This window comes from Glandiceps talaboti, chromosome 23, assembly GCF_964340395.1.
Source record: "Glandiceps talaboti chromosome 23, keGlaTala1.1, whole genome shotgun sequence".
In the NCBI taxonomy this organism is placed as follows: Eukaryota; Metazoa; Hemichordata; class Enteropneusta; family Spengelidae; genus Glandiceps; species Glandiceps talaboti.
The window spans coordinates 15439987-15463613 of record NC_135571.1 but is presented as its reverse complement, the minus strand read 5'-3'; the positions used below and the strand labels follow the sequence as shown (position 1 = coordinate 15463613).

Below are 23627 nucleotides of genomic sequence, written 5' to 3'. Positions count from 1 at the left end.
AACATAGTAGGCTAGTATACTTAGTACGCAAACATAGTAGGCTAGTATACTAAGTAAACAAACATAGTAGGCTAGTATACTTAGTATGCAAACATAGTAGGCTAGTATACTTAGTATACAAACATAGTAGGCTAGTATACTAAGTATACAAACATAGTAGGCTAGTATACTTAGTATGCAAACATAGTAGGCTAGTATACTAAGTATGCAAACATAGTAGGCTAGTATACTTAGTATGCAAACATAGTAGGCTAGTATACTAAGTGTGCAAACATAGTAGTCTAGTATACTAAGTGTGCAAACATAGTAGGCTAGTATACTTAGTATGCAAACATAGTAGGCTAGTATACTTAGTATGCAAACATAGTAGGCTAGTATACTAAGTGTGCAAACATAGTAGTCTAGTATACTAAGTGTGCAAACATAGTAGTCTAGTATACTATGTGTGCAAACATAGTAGGCTAGTATACTTACTACGCAAACATAGTAGGCTAGTATACTAAGTGTGCAAACATAGTAGGCTAGTATACTTAGTACGCAAACATAGTAGTCTAGTATACTAAGTGTGCAAACATAGTAGGCTAGTATACTAAGTATGCAAACATAGTAGGCTAGTATACTAAGTATGCAAACATAGTAGGCTAGTATACTAAGTGTGCAAACATAGTAGGCTAGTAAACTAAGTATGCAAACATAGTACGCTAGTATACTAAGTGTGCAAACATAGTAGGCTAGTATACTTAGTATGCAAACATAGTAGGCTAGTATACTAAGTTTGCAAACATAGTAGGCTAGTAGTATGCAAATATATACTCACAAATAATAATGCCTGTACTACAGATATACACACTGTTGGCACAGATTTAAATCTACACTCTTGCTCTGCACCAAGTTGTTGTATAATCAGGTGTTCTTGGTCATCTACGGATGGTGTCAGGGAAGCCTCCTGATCAAAGAAATAGCCCTGAAAAATACCCCAAAGATCATTTACTTCTGTAATCAGTATTCTGGATGTCAATATGGTCTTAACTGAAATCAATGAAAGATAACATACTAGACTATCACTTCAATGACTAAATATGGCCATTTACTCAATTCATAATATTGACCATCCACCCATGTGGAGAGTCTATGGACAAACAGACCAAATATATCATGTGACTTTGTTGTGTCAGATTAAAGCGGTCATATGGATGAGAATTGGGTATTTATTCTGGATTTTTAATTTATACAAGCGACCTATCGGTCAGAATAGCTCCGCTGGTTTTTTTTTTTATTTAATTTTTTTATTTTGGTGACATGTAGAAGTGGTTCAGGTCTTCAGCTCTTCACTATGCAGTTTTGTTTTAGCGATGCAATAAAGTGGTTAGTGGTTTCATATGATGTCTCACTATAAAACACATTTTACACAGAAGTTGGTAATGTATTGTACTTTTATACCATAGTCACCATTTTATAACAAAAATCTACTGTTAAGAAAAATTGCACAAAATCTCAGAAAAAATGACTGGGAAATGCACACAAGAAAAAGAAAAAAAGAGGATTTTGAGGTTGGCTATAAATAATTCCAGTGTCTTACAGCTGTAACCCTGGAAAATTTTAATGATGAATGAAATAAACTAGGGATCTAAAATAATTTTGAGGCAATTTGAATCTCAATTTTCTAACAAATTTACAAAGTCAACAACATTCAACTTGTACTAGTTGTGGTAGATATATATAGGGAAGAAATGTATTAATCGCCATCTTAGTTTCCGTACGGCGACAATCTCAAGTACCCGGAGGAGAGTCATTCTCAGCCATACGTTACAGTGGTAACACTCGTTCATGTTCGGTTACCTTTCACAAAGAAAACACAACGAAATGGTTGAAATGATCTTTTTTCTATTTCTTTTCATCACAACAACAAAATCTGCGTGATCAAAAGTGTTGTAAACGAAACCAGAAAGAATTATCGGACTGGCTAAACTTCCCGATGAACTGGAGTAAGGTCCTACTACTTCCAAGTAAGCCTCGATAGTACTATAGTACGTGAGAAAATCGTCTCAAACTAGCGATACAACTTTCAAAATATAACTTGACATGTCTTCATTTGTTAGAGTTATACAATTCAAGACGGGTTTTCACTCGAAAACAACAATTCTGTGAATAATGACACTCTGAACGCAGCGATTTCTCGGACGATGTTACCACTGTAACGTATGACTAACAACGACTTGCTTCCGGGTTAGTCCCTCGTGCATACGGGTGGATCGATTGTCGGCGATTAATACATACATCGTCTGATATTTTAATTCACAGTGTTTCTTGTGACCGGCGCCTGTCAGCAGACTCTGCCATTTTTTTCATCATTCCATTGTATTTAAACCTTGTACTTGACATTTCGCAATATTTATAATTCTCAACAAAATACCTCAACATGCCTCACTTCGCTCGTACTCAAAGCAGCCCCGCGCGTAGTCCTGCTTGCATACGGAGGAATTCGGGACTCGATTCTGACAATTGTCCCTCCCCCTCCGGTGTTGAAGGTCAAGTCAGTAATACAGACTCGTGCACCCGAGGACTACCCCGCGCGGTATGAAATATGATCACTGACACTGATGACATGATGAGAGAGAACCTTTTCGGATTTACATGTAAAACGGGGAAAGATACACAAAACATAATGCAAAGTCTGAAGCCAAATTAAAGTTGTAATTATTTTAATTATTTTTACTTGCCAAATATTTGCATTTTGGAGAGGCAAGACACATTCATGTCGTTTAACTTTACATGTGAACTGTCGGCCATAACTTCAACCGCATGCCTGGCATGCCCTTCCTTACGCAAGTTGTCTGAATTCTGGTTCACTGTCATTCCAAATTGCACGACAATATAGAATTAACCACAAGTTACATGTTATCTGAAAACATCACACTTTTATAGTGGGTCTGAAGTGTGATTTTAGTGAGTACCAAGAACGTCCTGTGTTGATACTCAAGATACTTGCTGTGGAAAATCGCTCGGTCGAATGAGGTCACCTTCAGCTTCTGGTCGAATCAGGATAGAGTATGCAAATGTGGATGTTGCGGACTGGCTGATTATGTAGAAGGGTGCAGAATTGGATTTGAAGTTTACAACCCTGTTTCGAACAAACGCTTGTCATTTGGGCGCCCAATGCGTAGAATTATGACTATAGCACATATTACATTGCTTGTTTGACGTCAATAGTGTCTTTTGAAAAGTAGCAGTTTACTTAAAGTCTCGTCGACTGATTTCCAATATGGCATCTGTCATTATGCTCATTAACATATTCATTTTTTTTTCAAATTACAAAAAAAAAATCATAAAAAATAAAAATGAGGATGTGCTGACTTGAAATTAACAAATCTGAGTAAGCTACCCCCTGCGCATCAACACGCCAGATATCAAAGCAATCTAATAAGAGGTTTTCAAGGAGTTGATGAAAATGACATTTTATGAAAAAAAATCATAAAAAATTGAAAATGGCACAGATCAACTTGGCATGAACAAATCTGAATAGCCTCCCCCCAGGGAACATGCACACCAAATATCGAAGAATTCCGACTGTCACTTTCGGAATAGATAGTAAAAATATAAAAGTTTGACGGACACCTATGATTCACTCTACTCTCTATACCTTAATACCCACCTATACCTAAAGCTACGCTTTCAGCTTTCGCTGACAGCGGAGCTAAAAACAATTTTACTAGGTTTTTATACTTGAAGAAAAGAGTGAAATAATATACACCAAGTCCTTGTTTGTAACTCAACAATGAATTGCAAACCATTTAAAAGGGTAAAATGTTTCTTAGTGTATGTACAATAACAACCATTATCAGCAATTGGAGAATACTTGTTAAGATGGCGCCGTACCATGGCGACACTTCACGTTGCGCTCTCCTATTATTCGTGCTTTCAATCCTCCTACTTACACCAGCAGTTCCCACTACGTTTGTTTATGACAGGCAACAACTTCTAGATGTCAGAAGCAGAGTTTTAGAACTGAATCTTCGGCCTAACCTAGATGCAAGTGATATAATTTTTTGCCCAGCTAACACTGACATTTTTCAAGCAACAGACAACAAAGGATTGCGTCATAGACGGAGACGGGGCAGAAGAGCAGGTAAACTAGTGAAACTTCGTCGTCGTTCATTCCGACCATCTCTTCCTAGTATTCATCTTGCAAATTTGCAATCTATGGATAATAAAGTAGACGAGATTTTTGGTCGCATCAAATACCGTGATATGAGAGACTGTTGTGTACTTTGTTTTACCGAAACCTGGCTGCATCCGAACATTCCTGACAACTCTCTCCAACCTGACGGATTCTCGATGTTCAGAATGGATCGATCAAAGGAAATAACCAAGAAAGAGAAAGGTGGTGGTGTATGCTTTTTAATAAACAACTTATGGTGTACAAATGTCGAGATTATCTCACAATTTTGTTCATCGGATCTGGAGTGTCTATCCATAAAATGCTGTCCACACTACCTGCCACGCGAATTCTCAAGCATTATCCTGACAGCTGTTTATATTCACCCTAATGCAAATGCATCTATCGCTCTCAATGAGCTGTCAAGTATTATCACAGGTTATGAAAATTCCAATCCCGACGCAGTTCCAATGGTGATGGGTGACTTCAATCATGCTAATCTCAAAAAAGTGCTTCCGAAATTCTTTCAACATGTCAGCTGTCCTACCAGGGGAAACAAGACCCTAGATCACTGTTACTCGACGATCAAAGATGCCTATCGCGCACTGCTCCACCCCAACTACGGAAAATCGGACCATGCATCGGTTTTTCTCATCACTGCATACAAATGTAAACTAAAATGTTCAAAGCCCACAACTAGAACTTTTCACAGCTGGTCTCCAGACTCTGTGAGTTGTTTACAAGCTTGCTTAGAATCCACCAAATGGGATGTCTTCAAGGAATCCTCAGCCGATCTAAATGAATACACAGATGCAGTGACTGCGTACATCAATTTCTGCATTGAATGCTGTGTACCAAAAAAGTCAATTCGTAACTACGCAAATCAGAAACCATGGTTTAACAAGGACGTCCGTTTGAAACTTAAAGCCAAAAATATAGCCTTTAAATCGAACGATATCTCTGCCTACAAGAAATCACGATATGATCTTGAAAAAGCCATTAGGTATGCAAAACAACAATATCGGGACAAACTTGAAAACCAACTCAGGGACAACGACCTGTCCCTCTATCACATACAGAGACAGTCCCTCTATCACGTACAGAGACAGTCCCTCAATCACGTACAGAGACAGTCCCTCTATCATGTAGAGACAGTCACTCTATCACGTACAGCGACAGTCACTCTATCACGAACAGAGACAGTCCCTCTATCACGTACAGAGGCAGTCTCTCTATCACGTACAGAGACAGTCCCTCTATTACATACAGCGACAGTCCCTCTATCACGTACAGAGACAGTCCCTCTATCATGTACAGACAGTCCCTCTATCACGTACAGAGACAGTCCCTCTATCACGTACAGAGACAGTCCCTCTATCACGTACAGAGACAGTCCCTCTATCACGTACAGAGACAGTCCCTCTATCACGTACAGAGACAGTCCCTCTATCACGTACAGAGACAGTCCCTCTATCATGTACAGACAGTCCCTCTATCACGTACAGAGACAGTCCCTCTATCATGTACAGACAGTCCCTCAATCACGTACAGAGACAGTCCCTCTATCACGTACAGAGACAGTCCCTCTATCACGTACACGTACAGAGACAGTCCCTCTATCATGTACAGAGACAGTCCCTCTATCATGTACAGACAGTCCCTCTATCACGTACAGAGACAGTCCCTCTATCACGTACAGAGACAGTCCCTCTATCACGTACAGAGACAGTCCCTCTATCACGTACAGAGACAGTCCCTCTATCACGTACAGAGACAGTCCCTCTATTACGTACAGCGACAGTCCCTCTATCACGTACAGAGACAGTCCCTCTATCACGTACAGAGACAGTCCCTCTATCATGTACAGAGACAGTCCGTCTATCATGTACAGAGACAGTCCCTCTATCACGTACAGAGACAGTCACTCTATCATGTACAAAGACAGTCCCTCTATCACGTACAGAGACTCCCTCTATCACGTACAGAGACAGTCTATCTATCACGTTCAGAGACAGTCACTCTATCACGTACAGAGACAGTCCCTCTATCACGTAGAGACAGTCCCTCTATCACGTACAGAGACAGTCCCTCTATCACGTACAGAGACAGTCCCTCTATCACGTACAGAGACAGTCCCTCTATCATGTACAGACAGTCCCTCAATCACGTACAGAGACAGTCCCTCTATCACATACAGAGACAGTCTATCTATCACGTACAGAGACAGTCCCTCTATCACGTACAGAGACAGTCCCTCTATCATGTACAGACAGTCCCTCAATCACGTACAGAGACAGTCCCTCTATCACGTACAGAGACAGTCCCTCTATCATGTACAGACAGTCCCTCAATCACGTACAGAGACAGTCCCTCTATCACGTACAGAGACAGTCCCTCTATCACGTACAGAGACAGTCCCTCTATCACGTACAGAGACAGTCCCTCAATCACGTACAGAGACAGTCCCTCTATCACGTAAAGAGACAGTCCCTCTATCACGTACAGCGACAGTCCCTCTATCACGTACAGAGACAGTCCCTCTATCACGTACAGAGACAGTCCCTCTATCATGTACAGAGACAGTCCGTCTATCATGTACAGAGACAGTCCCTCTATCACGTACAGAGACAGTCACTCTATCATGTACAAAGACAGTCCCTCTATCACGTACAGAGACTCCCTCTATCACGTACAGAGACAGTCTATCTATCACGTTCAGAGACAGTCACTCTATCACGTACAGAGACAGTCCCTCTATCACGTAGAGACAGTCCCTCTATCACGTACAGAGACAGTCCCTCTATCACGTACAGAGACAGTCCCTCTATCACGTACAGAGACAGTCCCTCTATCATGTACAGACAGTCCCTCAATCACGTACAGAGACAGTCCCTCTATCACATACAGAGACAGTCTATCTATCACGTACAGAGACAGTCCCTCTATCACGTACAGAGACAGTCCCTCTATCATGTACAGACAGTCCCTCAATCACGTACAGAGACAGTCCCTCTATCACGTACAGAGACAGTCCCTCTATCATGTACAGACAGTCCCTCAATCACGTACAGAGACAGTCCCTCTATCACGTACAGAGACAGTCCCTCTATCATGTACAGACAGTCCCTCAATCACGTACAGAGACAGTCCCTCAATCACGTACAGAGACAGTCCCTCTATCACGTAAAGAGACAGTCCCTCTATCACGTACAGAGACAGTCCCTCTATCACGTACAGAGACAGTCCCTCTATCATGTACAGACAGTCCCTCAATCACATACAGAGACAGTCCCTCTATCACGTACAGAGACAGTCCCTCTATCACGTACAGAGACAGTCCCTCAATCACGTACAGAGACAGTCCCTCTATCACGTACAGAGACAGTCCCTCTATCACGTACAGAGACAGTCCCTCTATCATGTACAGAGACAGTCCCTCTATCACGTACAGAGACAGTCCCTCTATCACGTACAGAGACAGTCCCTCTATCACATACAGAGACAGTCCCTCTATCATGTACAGACAGTCCCTCAATCACGTAAAGAGACAGTCCCTCTATCACGTACAGAGACAGTCCCTCTATCACGTACAGAGACAGTCCCTCTATCACGTACAGAGACAGTCCCTCAATCACGTACAGAGACAGTCCCTCTATCATGTACATGTACAAAGACAGTCCCTCTATCACGTAGAGAGACAGTCCCTCTATCATGTACATGTACAAAGACAGTCCCTCTATCACGTAGAGAGACAGTCCCTCTATCATGTACAGAGACAGTCCCTCAATCACGTAAAGAGACAGTCCCTCTATCACGTACAGAGACAGTCCCTCTATCACGTACAGAGACAGTCCCTCTATCACGTACAGAGACAGTCCCTCAATCACGTACAGAGACAGTCCCTCTATCACATACAGAGACAGTCCCTCTATCACGTACAAAGACAGTCCCTCTATCACGTACAGAGACTCCCTCTATCACGTACAGAGACAGTCTATCTATCACGTTCAGAGACAGTCACTCTATCACGTACAGAGACAGTCCATCTATCACGTACAGAGACAGTCCCTCTATCACGTACAGAGACAGTCCCTCTATCACGTACAGAGACAGTCCCTCAATCACGTACAAAGACAGTCCCTCTATCATGTACATGTACAAAGACAGTCCCTCTATCACGTAGAGAGACAGTCCCTCTATCATGTACAGAGACAGTCCCTCAATCACGTAAAGAGACAGTCCCTCTATCACGTACAGAGACAGTCCCTCTATCACGTACAGAGACAGTCCCTCTATCACGTACAGAGACAGTCCCTCAATCACGTACAGAGACAGTCCCTCTATCACATACAGAGACAGTCCCTCTATCACGTACAAAGACAGTCCCTCTATCACGTACAGAGACTCCCTCTATCACGTACAGAGACAGTCTATCTATCACGTTCAGAGACAGTCACTCTATCACGTACAGAGACAGTCCCTATATCACGTACAGAGACAGTCCCTCTATCACGTTCAGAGACAGTCCCTCTATCACGTAGAGACAGTCCCTCTATCACGTACAGAGACAGTCTATCTATCATGTTCAGAGACAGTCCCTCTATCACATACAGAGACAGTCCCTCTATCACGTTCAGAGACAGTCTATCTATCACGTACAGAGACAGTCTATCTATCACGTTCAGAGACAGTCCCTCTATCACATACAGAGACAGTCCCTCTATCACGTACAGAGACAGTCCCTCTATCACGTAGAGACAGTCCCTCTATCACGTACAGAGACAGTCCCTCTATCACGTACAGAGACAGTCCCTCTATCACGTACAGAGACTCCCTCTATCACGTACAGAGACAGTCTATCTATCACGTTCAGAGACAGTCACTCTATCACGTACAGAGACAGTCCCTCTATCACGTAGAGACAGTCCCTCTATCACGTACAGAGACAGTCCCTCTATCACGTACAGAGACAGTCCCTCTATCACGTACAGAGACAGTCCCTCTATCATGTACAGACAGTCCCTCAATCACGTACAGAGACAGTCCCTCTATCACATACAGAGACAGTCTATCTATCACGTACAGAGACAGTCCCTCTATCACGTACAGAGACAGTCCCTCTATCATGTACAGACAGTCCCTCAATCACGTACAGAGACAGTCCCTCTATCACGTACAGAGACAGTCCCTCTATCATGTACAGACAGTCCCTCAATCACGTACAGAGACAGTCCCTCTATCACGTACAGAGACAGTCCCTCTATCACGTACAGAGACAGTCCCTCTATCACGTACAGAGACAGTCCCTCAATCACGTACAGAGACAGTCCCTCTATCACGTAAAGAGACAGTCCCTCTATCACGTACAGCGACAGTCCCTCTATCACGTACAGAGACAGTCCCTCTATCACGTACAGAGACAGTCCCTCTATCATGTACAGAGACAGTCCGTCTATCATGTACAGAGACAGTCCCTCTATCACGTACAGAGACAGTCACTCTATCATGTACAAAGACAGTCCCTCTATCACGTACAGAGACTCCCTCTATCACGTACAGAGACAGTCTATCTATCACGTTCAGAGACAGTCACTCTATCACGTACAGAGACAGTCCCTCTATCACGTAGAGACAGTCCCTCTATCACGTACAGAGACAGTCCCTCTATCACGTACAGAGACAGTCCCTCTATCACGTACAGAGACAGTCCCTCTATCATGTACAGACAGTCCCTCAATCACGTACAGAGACAGTCCCTCTATCACATACAGAGACAGTCTATCTATCACGTACAGAGACAGTCCCTCTATCACGTACAGAGACAGTCCCTCTATCATGTACAGACAGTCCCTCAATCACGTACAGAGACAGTCCCTCTATCACGTACAGAGACAGTCCCTCTATCATGTACAGACAGTCCCTCAATCACGTACAGAGACAGTCCCTCTATCACGTACAGAGACAGTCCCTCTATCATGTACAGACAGTCCCTCAATCACGTACAGAGACAGTCCCTCAATCACGTACAGAGACAGTCCCTCTATCACGTAAAGAGACAGTCCCTCTATCACGTACAGAGACAGTCCCTCTATCACGTACAGAGACAGTCCCTCTATCATGTACAGACAGTCCCTCAATCACATACAGAGACAGTCCCTCTATCACGTACAGAGACAGTCCCTCTATCACGTACAGAGACAGTCCCTCAATCACGTACAGAGACAGTCCCTCTATCACGTACAGAGACAGTCCCTCTATCACGTACAGAGACAGTCCCTCTATCATGTACAGAGACAGTCCCTCTATCACGTACAGAGACAGTCCCTCTATCACGTACAGAGACAGTCCCTCTATCACGTACAGAGACAGTCCCTCTATCATGTACAGACAGTCCCTCAATCACGTAAAGAGACAGTCCCTCTATCACGTACAGAGACAGTCCCTCTATCACGTACAGAGACAGTCCCTCTATCACGTACAGAGACAGTCCCTCAATCACGTACAGAGACAGTCCCTCTATCATGTACATGTACAAAGACAGTCCCTCTATCACGTAGAGAGACAGTCCCTCTATCATGTACATGTACAAAGACAGTCCCTCTATCACGTAGAGAGACAGTCCCTCTATCATGTACAGAGACAGTCCCTCAATCACGTAAAGAGACAGTCCCTCTATCACGTACAGAGACAGTCCCTCTATCACGTACAGAGACAGTCCCTCTATCACGTACAGAGACAGTCCCTCAATCACGTACAGAGACAGTCCCTCTATCACATACAGAGACAGTCCCTCTATCACGTACAAAGACAGTCCCTCTATCACGTACAGAGACTCCCTCTATCACGTACAGAGACAGTCTATCTATCACGTTCAGAGACAGTCACTCTATCACGTACAGAGACAGTCCCTCTATCACGTACAGAGACAGTCCCTCTATCACGTACAGAGACAGTCCCTCTATCACGTACAGAGACAGTCCCTCAATCACGTACAGAGACAGTCCCTCTATCATGTACATGTACAAAGACAGTCCCTCTATCACGTAGAGAGACAGTCCCTCTATCATGTACAGAGACAGTCCCTCAATCACGTAAAGAGACAGTCCCTCTATCACGTACAGAGACAGTCCCTCTATCACGTACAGAGACAGTCCCTCTATCACGTACAGAGACAGTCCCTCAATCACGTACAGAGACAGTCCCTCTATCACATACAGAGACAGTCCCTCTATCACGTACAAAGACAGTCCCTCTATCACGTACAGAGACTCCCTCTATCACGTACAGAGACAGTCTATCTATCACGTTCAGAGACAGTCACTCTATCACGTACAGAGACAGTCCCTATATCACGTACAGAGACAGTCCCTCTATCACGTTCAGAGACAGTCCCTCTATCACGTAGAGACAGTCCCTCTATCACGTACAGAGACAGTCTATCTATCATGTTCAGAGACAGTCCCTCTATCACATACAGAGACAGTCCCTCTATCACGTTCAGAGACAGTCTATCTATCACGTACAGAGACAGTCTATCTATCACGTTCAGAGACAGTCCCTCTATCACATACAGAGACAGTCCCTCTATCACGTACAGAGACAGTCCCTCTATCACATAGAGACAGTCCCTCTATCACGTACAGAGACAGTCCCTCTATCACGTACAGAGACAGTCCCTCTATCACGTACAGAGACAGTCCCTCTATCACGTACAGCGACAGTCCCTCTATCACGTACAGAGACAGTCCCTCTATCACGTACAGAGACAGTCACTCTATCACGTACAGCGACAGTCCCTCAATCACATACAGAGACAGTCCCTCAATCACGTACAGAGACAGTCCCTCTATCATGTACAGACAGTCCCTCTATCACGTACAGAGACAGTCCCTCTATCACATACAGAGACAGTCCCTCTATCATGTACAGAGACAGTCCCTCTATCACGTACAGAGACAGTCTCTCTATCACGTACAGAGACAGTCCCTCTATTACATACAGCGACAGTCCCTCTATCACGTACAGAGACAGTCCCTCTATCATGTACAGAGACAGTCCCTCTATCACATTCAGAGACAGTCACTCTATCACGTACAGAGACAGTCCCTCTATCATGTACAAAGACAGTCCCTCTATCACGTACAGAGACTCCCTCTATCACGTACAGAGACAGTCCCTCTATCATGTACAGACAGTCCCTCAATCACGTACAGAGACAGTCCCTCAATCACGTACAGAGACAGTCCCTCTATCACGTACAGAGATAGTCCCTCTATCATGTACAGACAGTCCCTCAATCACGTACAGAGACAGTCCCTCAATCACGTACAGAGACAGTCCCTCTATCACGTACAGAGACAGTCCCTCAATCACGTACAGAGACAGTCCCTCTATCACGTACAGAGACAGTCCCTCTATCATGTACAGAGACAGTCCCTCTATCATGTAGAGACAGTCACTCTATCACTTACAGAGACAGTCCCTCTATCACACACAGAGACAGTCCCTCTATCACGTACAGAGACAGTCCCTCAATCACGTACAGAGACAGTCCCTTTATCACGTACAGAGACAGTCCCTCTATCATGTACAGAGACAGTCCCTCAATCACGTACAGAGACAGTCCCTCTATCACGTACAGAGATAGTCCCTCTATCATGTACAGACAGTCCCTCAATCACGTACAGAGACAGTCCCTCAATCACGTACAGAGACAGTCCCTCTATCACGTACAAAGACAGTCCCTCAATCACGTACAGAGACAGTCCCTCTATCACGTACAGAGATAGTCCCTCTATCATGTACAGACAGTCCCTCTATCATGTACAGACAGTCCCTCAATCACGTACAGAGACAGTCCCTCTATCACGTACAAAGACAGTCCCTCAATCACGTACAGAGACAGTCCCTCTATCACGTACAGAGACAGTCCCTCTATCATGTACAGAGACAGTCCCTCTATCATGTAGAGACAGTCACTCTATCACGTATAGAGACAGTCCCTCTATCACATACAGAGACAGTCCCTCTATCACGTACAGAGATAGTCCCTCTATCATGTACAGACAGTCCCTCAATCACGTACAGAGACAGTCCCTCTATCATGTACAGAGACAGTCCCTCTATCACGTACACGTACAGAGACAGTCCCTCTATCACATACAGAGACAGTCCCTCTATCACGTACACGTACAGAGACAGTCCCTCTATCACGTACACGTACAGAGACAGTCCCTCTATCACGTAGAGAGACAGTCCCTCTATCACGTACAGAGACAGTCCCTCAATCACGTACAGAGACAGTCCCTCTATCATGTACAGAGACAGTCCCTCTATCACGTACAGAGACAGTCCCTCTATCACGTACACGTACAGAGACAGTCCCTCTATCATGTACAGAGACAGTCCCTCTATCACGTACAGAGACAGTCCCTCTATCACGTACACGTATAGAGACAGTCCCTCTATCATGTACAGAGACAGTCCCTCTATCACATACAGAGACAGTCCCTCTATCACGTACAGAGACAGTCCCTCTATCATGTACAGAGACAGTCCCTCAATCACGTACAGAGACAGTCCCTCTATCAAGTACAGAGACAGTCCCTCTATCACATACAGAGACAGTCCCTCTATCACGTACAGAGACAGTCCCTCTATCACGTACAGAGACAGTCCCTCTATCATGTACAGAGACAGTCCCTCTATCACGTACACGTACAGAGACAGTCCCTCTATCACGTACAGAGACAGTCCCTCTATCACGTACAGAGACAGTCCCTCTATCACGTACAGAGACAGTCCCTCTATCACGTACAGAGACAGTCCCTCTATCACGTACAGAGACAGTCCCTCTATCATGTACAGAGACAGTCCCTCTATCACGTACAGAGACAGTCCCTCTATCACATACAGAGACAGTCCCTCTATCACGTACAGAGACAGTCCCTCTATCATGTACAGAGACAGTCCCTCTATCATGTTCGGAGACAGTCCCTTTATCATGTAGAGACAGTCCCACTATCACGTACAGAGACAGTCCCTCTATCATGTTCGGAGACAGTCCCTCTATCACGTACAGAGACAGTCCCTCTATCATGTACAGAGACAGTCACTCTTAATACAGAGACAGTGTACATGTACGTGGTTTGTTGACATTTTCAAATTATTCATTATCATGTTTAATGTTCATTAAAATAAAATAATTTATACATTTTTAGCAGGGGATCACCAAAGAAAACACTACTTTGATTGCATATCCTCTGGACCCGCTGGAAGCTAGATCGAATAGTAGTAGCATATCACTTGACTCACACATGACTCACGTAGTCTTTGTATGTAAATATTGTACTGGAATTCTGTGAAAATAACAAAGGTTTTACTCACCCCTTGCCTACTACTGTTGTTTCCAAGGCTAACCATCTTTACGGTGGCAGTCTACAAAGCTTATCGTCTACAAATTATAACACACATCTAACAAGATATAATGGAATTATTTCACAGAAGCCACGTGATCAGTGAGTGTCTCGACGTCCAGCCATTTCAGAGTTTTTATATTCGGACTTGACAAACGTAATGCGCATGCGCGAAGCAACCCCGGAAGTCAAGTAAAGTGCACTCATTGTTTTTCAGGCGAAACGTTGCATACACAGTTTAGCTCTGGATGTATCCCACTGAGAAGACGTGTCGAAACCCCGTTGCGTATAAATCCAGAGCTATGTCTCTGCCTGCGCTCGAACTCATAAAATTTCATGTTTGCGCAACCTTATATCTAAGCATCAAGAATGAAACAGAAAACATATACAAAAAAAATAAAGTATAATTAATGATTAAATGAAATGTTGTCATCGAGTTTTATATCTCTCTATTCACCATCCAAGAAATAAAATGAAGAACAGGTAAGGGGTAGACCATTTGATATCCTGGGGAGGGGGGGGGGCTTGGAAGATTGGTGGAGAGTCATTATTTTTTCCCACCTGCTTGCCTGTGCAATATTTTTTTCTCCTTCGCCTATGCTGGCAACTTTGTGTGTCCTTCCCAGGCTTCTTTGAGCAAATGTTAAGATATCCGGATTTTTTTTTACGTCAATGTTGAACACCTGCATTTGTTGCCACAATTTTCTGTTTGATTTTCGCACAGGGTAATACAGAGAGTGAAAAGATGCTGTTCTATCACACACAGATATAATTTAGAAAACTACACATTTCAATACATGTCATGTTTGATTTTCAATTATATAAACATCATTGACAGTTTTTATGCCATGGTATGATGACACACTGAAAAAGCAAATCGGAAACTTGTGAGCTCAAACATTCAGACAGACCGGTCAGTTTCTCCAGCCTGGGGGGATAGAGGGTGGTCAGTGTTCTTCCATTGGGCCGACAAAAAGTCACTGACCCCGCGAATAAAGTTTTATAGCATCTTGACAGTAAGCTGTACAGAGAAGAGCTTTGAGACTGGGATATGTCCACCTCTTGTGGGAGTGTGTGTGTGTGTGTGTGTGTGTGTGTGTGTGTGTGTGTGTGTGTGTGTGTATGGGGAGCCCTGGAGGATATTTACTCCTAAAGGCAATTTTTAGGCTATTCACAGACACTTTCAGACAATAATTTCCAAGCTTTACAAGACAGCTCTAACATGTAAAAAGAAACTACATAAGGTTGAAACATTTTTGAAATAAAGTTTCATAGCATCTTGACAGTAAGAGGTAGAGGGAAGAACTTTGATTTGAGACTGGGACATGTGTACCTCTTATGGGGGTCCTAGGGGGTCTCCCCTTAGAAGCTTTTGAATTTTTTTTTACCAATTTTGGTGAATTTTATTGTTGGTTTAACGAATGAGTGGCCTATGGGGTGAGAGAGTCCAAGGGGTTTCCCCCCTGGCAGATCTGGAGTTTTCAATTGTTTCTATTTAGGCAATTTTTAGGTTATTCATAGCCTCTGAGATATATATTGCCAAGCTTCGAAAAGCTAAAGTAAATATAATCTTTTAAATAAGTTTTCCATGTTATAAAATTGGGCCTGTAACATTGGTATAGGGGCATTGATATTGCATGTATAGTAAAGTCATTGGTAGGTTAGAGAACTTTAGGAGGTCATACCTAGTGTACAATAGAAACTTGAATTTGATTTGTGGTGTCGATACATGTAGTGTCCGAAATAGGAAGTATATTCATCCCTTCTGACAAATTCATCATACTGAAGAGACTAGAACAATTTACATTAAGTTCTTTTATCTAATAGTATGAAGATTACCATTACAAAACCTTCTTCACTTTTGCCCCAAAGTGCAAGATAAGTGAAGCTCTATATCTGGTTGTGAAACAGCCAAACATTTACATGGCATGTTCTGTAACTAGTGTGGTAGCTAGGTAATACATGTATATGTATAATTTCATGTATAGTTATGTTTGAACCCTTACATGAAGTAAATATTTAAAAACAGAGGCAAGAACAATATATATATATATATATATATATATATATATATATATATATATATATATATATATATATATATATATATATATATATATTTAAAATAGTACAGTATCAAGTAAGATACACAGGAGCCGTTACACAGTGTTTCATGCTTTTTTTTCTTCGCTCACTCATATCCGAATTTTTTTTCAAGCAACTCCATTTGGCATCTCCCCCCCCCCGAAATCTTCCAAGGCCCCCCAGGATATCAAATGGTCCACCCCTAAGTGTTAGCGTCGTATCGTTTTACTCAAGAACCATTCCCGCGCGTGGCCGTCACGGGCCCCATCATTATTTCTGTAATTAATTTAGAATTTAGAATTTCGTTATTGATTATTTCCACAATTTCATTTATTCACTTATTCATTGTAATTATTTCTATATTTATTCACTTATATTTATTGTAATTATTTCTATATTTATTCACTTATATTTATTGTAATTATTTCTATATTTATTCACTTATATTCATTGTAATTATTTCTATATTTATTCACTTATATTTATTGTAATTATTTCTATATTTATTCACTTATATTTATTGTAATTATTTCTATATTTATTCACTTATTTATTGTAATTATTTCTATATTTATTCACTTATATTTATTTTAATTATTTCTGTATTTGTTCTTAATTTGCTTCTATTATTAATTCAAGTTGAATTATTTGACTTGTGTCAAGAAACTTGCTTATTTAATCATTTGGCTTTATTTCTTAACATTCAATTATTTATAAAATTTATAATTTCGTTATTCAATAAGTCTGTATTTTGCATCTGATTTCTCTTTTCATCACCATTATTATTATTTTAATAATTTATCGTTTTATTAAATTATTTCATTTGCTAAGCCAATTTAAACATTCTCAGCAATACATTATGATAATGATGTTCTCTTATCATTAAATTATTTTTTTCAATTCATTATTTTGTTATTTAAGTCTTTATTTTGATTCTTGTTTGTGTTTTAATTTATTCTCTATACCTGCAAACCATGTTTAGTTGATAAGTTAAACTTGAACAATTACAATTGATGAATATTTTATTTTGGCGGAGATCTAACCATAGTTTAATTAAAGTAATTTATTCACTATGCTTGAAAACCATGTTTCGGGGCCATAGATTCGTCCTTTGACTGCAACGTGCAACGTATTTGGCCCGGAACATGGTTTATCAAGCACAGTGAATAAATTTCTTCAACTACGGTGAGATCTCAACTGACTATCATATGCATCATGGCGACTTATAAATCTATGTGAATATATTTCTGGAATCGTTAGATTGCTGGATGATGTTTCAGAGTTTAATCAGTTGAATACTGCAGTCCATAAAGTTGTTTTGGTTGAAGAAGAATTGGTTTGTCATGCCTTTAGTTTTGATATTCCAAATGAAGTCTTCAATTACAATCGGTACACAGGGGCGTGTAATATTTAATAGATTGTTGTTTTCCAGGTCTACAGACTAAATATAACAACATTTTGATTGATATATATTCCTACATGTAAGGGGAAGAGACTATCTCCTCATAGTACAGAGATTGATACATTTGTAGCAGCAAGATTCGTACGATATTTTCCTAAGAAAACGACATTCTAAGCAATAAGAAAACAACAATCTATGAAATATTACACGCCCCTGTGATTCGGTACGCTATAACAACTTTACAGGAATGTGATGAAGCTGGCAGTACAGATGATTTTCACTGACATATGGAGGCCTTTAAGGCCCGGTTACACGATGCAACTCGACGAGCAACGCAGCACGCAATTCGTCGCATGCGACGAATTGCATCGTGTACTCGCTTCGATCGTCGCAGGGTCTTGCGACGTCGCTAGGTGCGTCGCAAGGAAACCGACATGTCGTTTTTTTCTGCGACGAGTGGCAGGTTGCTTCTTGAGTTGCACCGTGTAACCACAGGGCACCCAGGAACCGTGTGACAAACAAAACAAAACAAACAAATAAATCAATCAATCAATCAATCAATCAAATAAATGACAAATGAACAAGCAAACGAACGACAAGTATAGGGACAAATAAAATAATTAAATAAACCAGCAAATAAACAGATACTCGTGGGGGTATACCAAGATACGTTTTTTGTACCCATCACTATACAAATGCCAGATATGCTTTTATATTCGGGTGTTTGTGAATCAGGTAAAGAGACATAATAAGTAGCAGCGAGTAGTAATGATTGATAACGAGTTGTAACGACTCAGATGTGCATATGTGGCAACGACTAGTTTTGACAAAATACGGTCAAGATACTAAGTAATGCCGCCAATTTTAAAGTGCGACCGAGCCCTCTACGACAAAAGCTGGAAATGTTCTTGTTTATATAGTATAGCTACTATTATAGTACTTGTAACTGCTAATGTGGTCCTACACAAACGAGTTGTCTCACCTGGAGTTGAACTTCTTTGTTGTCTAGGCTAGGTATAATTTTGTTTTAAAAATGGGTTTTCACTTGCCAATCCATCTCTGTTGCTATCTTTGCTGTATGTACTATCACTTGGCTATTGCTGTGGGCATTGGCTTTTGTTGCTAGGCATGTGTTGATGGTTTTGATGTGTGTGCCCATCCTAAATATTCATGGATTGTTTTAACTTGTCCTTTGCATGTTTACAGAAGTTCAAGTTTGAGAATACCATCGATGAGTTCCGTATAGTTCTGGAAGATGGGACTGAAGTCGATGATTGTTCTTGCACTGAACTAGCAAGAGATACATTGAGAATACTGAAAGGATTGATATAGTTGTCGCTATAATGGATAGCAGTCTAAACTTATGAAAATGATAGTAAAACCAAAACATGATTAACATGAAAACCTACTTGGTTTTTATTTTTGTGCAATGTGTCCCAAAACAAGTTTTGTATGTATTAGATTGCACTTCTTCACATGATAATCTAATAACATTCCTTTTTTATGCATAGTTTTTATTCATTTTAAGAAATGGTATATTTCGTTATGGTGGTGTAACAATTGGCAAGAATTTCTATGTTAGGTTTTTGATATCTTTTGTAGGTGTTTAAAGGCAATGAAAAGTAATCAGTCAGAATGCAACTACATTACATCTCATCACTTTTCAATTGTACAAAGCTGGCGTATACTGTTAGACCATGTATAGACTAGGTTGTGATGACTGAACAGTACAGTATTGATAGAAATGACAAAATATAAAGTACATTTTTGTATTGTATGAGTAAAATGTTGAAAGACAACTGTAACAGTCACTGTGTAACTCTAGTTGATCTGTATTTGTATTGAAACACGTTTTATCATCCAAGACATTTTTGTGTTTATTGAAAGAAGAAAATACTTTTGGCAGTGTGCTATATACAAGGTATGTGTATCATAAGAACACTTTAAAGTAAATAAAAAAACTTTCTACATTGTTATTTATTTTTGAAAATCTGAAAACTGGTCTGTGATCTAATCCCCCCCCCCCTGTAAGAATGTATTTTTACCCCTGTGAGAGGTTGATCATATGAGTGTGTGTGTACCTCATGCCAAAATCTTCTGACATGTAAAATTACAAGAAATATTGTATGCAGCTGATAATGTATGTATTCATTGTTCACTGCACCCCTTTATGAAAGTCACATAAACATTGCAATGGCAGTCTCTTACAGAAAGACACATTGTACCCCCCCCCCCCGACACACACACACACACACATACACACACACACAAACACATACAGCTGCACATGATAAATGTTTCACACCCATTACAAATATTCATAATTATACCATCCAATTTATTAAAGCCAAGAGTGTCCTACATCAAAGAAGCTGAATATTTGCTAGTCTCCATCAATTCACCCACATAGGTAGAAATCTCTGATCTCCATCAATTCACCCACATAGGTAGAAATCTCTGATCTCCATCAATTCACCCACATAGGTAGAAATCTCTGATCTCCATCAATTCACCCACATAGGTAGAAATCTCTGATCTCCATCAATTCACCCACATAGGTAGAAATCTCTGATCTCCATCAATTCACCCACATAGGTAGAAATCTCTGATCTCCATCAATTCACCCACATAGGTAGAAATCTCTGATCTCCATCAATTCACCCACATAGGTAGAAATCTCTGATCTCCATCAATTCACCCACATAGGTAGAAATCTCTGATCTCCATCAATTCACCCACATAGGTAGAAATCTCTGGTCGCCATCAATTCACCCACATAGGTAGAAATCTCTGATCTCCATCAATTCACCCACATAGGTAGAAATCTCTGATCTCCATCAATTCACCCACATAGGTAGAAATCTCTGATCTCCATCAATTCACCCACATAGGTAGAAATCTCTGGTCGCCATCAATTCACCCACATAGGTAGAAATCTCTGATCTCCATCAATTCACCCACATACCGGTAGGTAGAAATCTCTGATCTCCATCAATTCACCCACATAGGTAGAAATCTCTGATCTCCATCAATTCACCCACATAGGTAGAAATCTCTGATCTCCATCAATTCACCCACATAGGTAGAAATCTCTGATCTCCATCAATTCACCCACATAGGTAGAAATCTCTGGTCTCCATCAATTCACCCACATAGGTAGAAATCTCTGATCTCCATCAATTCACCCACATGGGTAGAAATCTCTGATCTCCATCAATTCACACACATAGGTAGAAATCTCTGATCTCCATCAATTCACCCACATAGGTAGAAATCTCTGATCGCCATCAATTCACCCACATGGGTAGAAATCTCTGATATTGAATATTTGCTAGTCTCCATCAATTCACCCACATAGGTAGAAATCTCTGATATTGAATACATAAACATATAAAGCAGGTGAAAATGTTCCATCATTTTATAGAATACTACAGTCAGCTGTGCTGTCCAACTTTGTAAGTTGTCCAGTGATTTTGTGTTGTTGAAATGAAAATTATATTCAGTCAATAATCATATGTAAACAGCCACTAAATACAAGTGCCTTTACAGCCTGCTTAAGGTCAAAGTATGAACAATGAAGTACTGCTACATATTGATACATAACTGAACTTGCATAACATAACTTGCACTGATGCGTTGATGTATAGTATATTTAACCATTATTAAGTACTCAAAACATATTGTCTACTCTGTTTATATAGTTTATTCTGATAATTGGCAATGTGTGTGCAATATTCATTGTTTCACATGAAACCCCATGGGGTGTATTGGTAGATGACACCATTGCTTTAACCTGAAATATCCAGACGTTCTTTCTGCTCATGTCATGTAATGATGTCTGTATGTAAACTGAAGTAACCCTATTCAAAAATAAATTTTCTATCTTACCATATCGCTAAACCCCTGACTAACATCACACAGGGGTGGATATGGGTGGAGGGGACACAAAACATAATTTTGGGGGGTTTAGTCTTAAAAGCATCAGAATCTTGACTGAGTATAAAGTAAGCATCAGATTCAGATGGCCTCATTTTTAACCTTATATGGTCCTGGATTCAAATTTATCCACGCGAAGGACTCGATCAAACCTGAAATTATATTATCATTGAGACTACAGGGGTAGATTAGCAAGTGGTGGCTACACAGACAGATATCCAGACAGACAGACAGACAGACAGACAGACAGACAGCCAACCAAACAGACACTTAGTGACACCTATAGCACTTCTTAACATTATAAGTTCAGTTGTGCCAACAAGCATGTCTTTTAATCTACTCATAGTTCATAATTTGGGTGAGCAAATTGCCAAATAGGATGATGGCTTGGTCAGCTGTTGTAGGTAAATTCCAATTGTTGGACAGCATAAAGTGAAAAGCAAGTTCAGCAAAGTCCACACCACAGTCCTCAGTAGGTTATCTTCACACTGTTGAAGAATGTCATTGTCCAAGCTGTTCATTTGGTTATTGGCCTCATATGCTTCTGGGTTAAAGTACAAGAAATCTGGCTTCCCTCTAGGACATGTCACATTTTTCATTGATCTTACAGGATGAACATTCCAGTGTTCTACCAAACTGTACAGTTCTTGTCTTATTACAGGAATGAAACAAAATTGCAAACACTCAGTGTGTACAGGATCTGCAACATGAACACTCCACTGTCTCTCATGTCTTTGAACAAATCAATATAATAGGAACATAATAATAACTGTCTCTAAAATAACGCCACCATTATTTAATTCTTTGATTGTGAGATGAAGATCCAAACATGACAGAGACATGGGCCAAACTATCATTGTGTTGTTCTCTCAAATGTGTATGTATGTCAGCCATGATGCCATTTTCAGTACCTGGATCTAACCTGATGACTCGTGGCACACCCTGTAACTTTCTGACTGCATCAACATAGTACTTAGCCACAACTCTAGGGTTGTTGGTTGGTTGTTCCAACTTCAGTCCATCAAATTCGGCAACTCCAACCATCTATTGCAGCATGGATACATATACCAAATGGTTTTAATTGATCATATCCATCAATGTGCCATATGTGGTTTGGTCCTTTATTCACTTTGTACTGTTGTCTTGTTAATCTTCCATATCTTTTTGCAGCAAGTCTATCTAGCTGAAGTATGTTTGTTATGTCATGCACAGAGTCTCTGAAATTAATCCAATTACTTTATATCATGTTGAGGTTTTATTTGGACTAGTTATAAAAGGCAAAATAACAAAACACACCACACAATGTAAATAATCTGGATGATTAATCACCACCAGACTGCATGACATGGTCTCACTTTTTTCAATGATTAGAAATAGACTTTATTTTGTACAGCACTAGTGTACTTGCAATCTGATTAGCTGATAGACATGTACCGGTAGGTCTCTTTGAATACTGAACATGAATGCTCTGCTTTTACCTTTGTAGGTTAATCTATTGCAAGCTGGTCTCATTCTATTATCCTCTGTGCACCTGAACCAAAGCAAATGTTGAAGTTTAGGCTTTCCACAGCCAATCATATACTAGACCAAGTATTATGCTTTATTACTTTCTTACTTAATACACAGATGGGTC

General features: G+C 40.8%; 1 protein-coding gene across 1 annotated transcript in view; it reads right to left on the bottom strand.

The window, feature by feature from the left end:
• The window catches only part of LOC144452997 (transmembrane protein 192-like), a 40063-nt gene extending 25357 nt beyond the window's left edge, over positions 1–14706 (bottom strand). Inside the window, exons 1-2 of the mRNA XM_078144251.1 lie at positions 14543–14706; positions 818–964 (exon numbers count right to left, since the gene is read on the bottom strand). Of these exons, the coding sequence (XP_078000377.1) occupies positions 818–964; positions 14543–14578 (183 nt within the window). The 5' untranslated portion in view covers positions 14579–14706. The remainder of the gene's footprint in view (positions 1–817; positions 965–14542) is intronic.
• Between the last annotated feature and the right edge of the window lie 8921 nt (positions 14707–23627).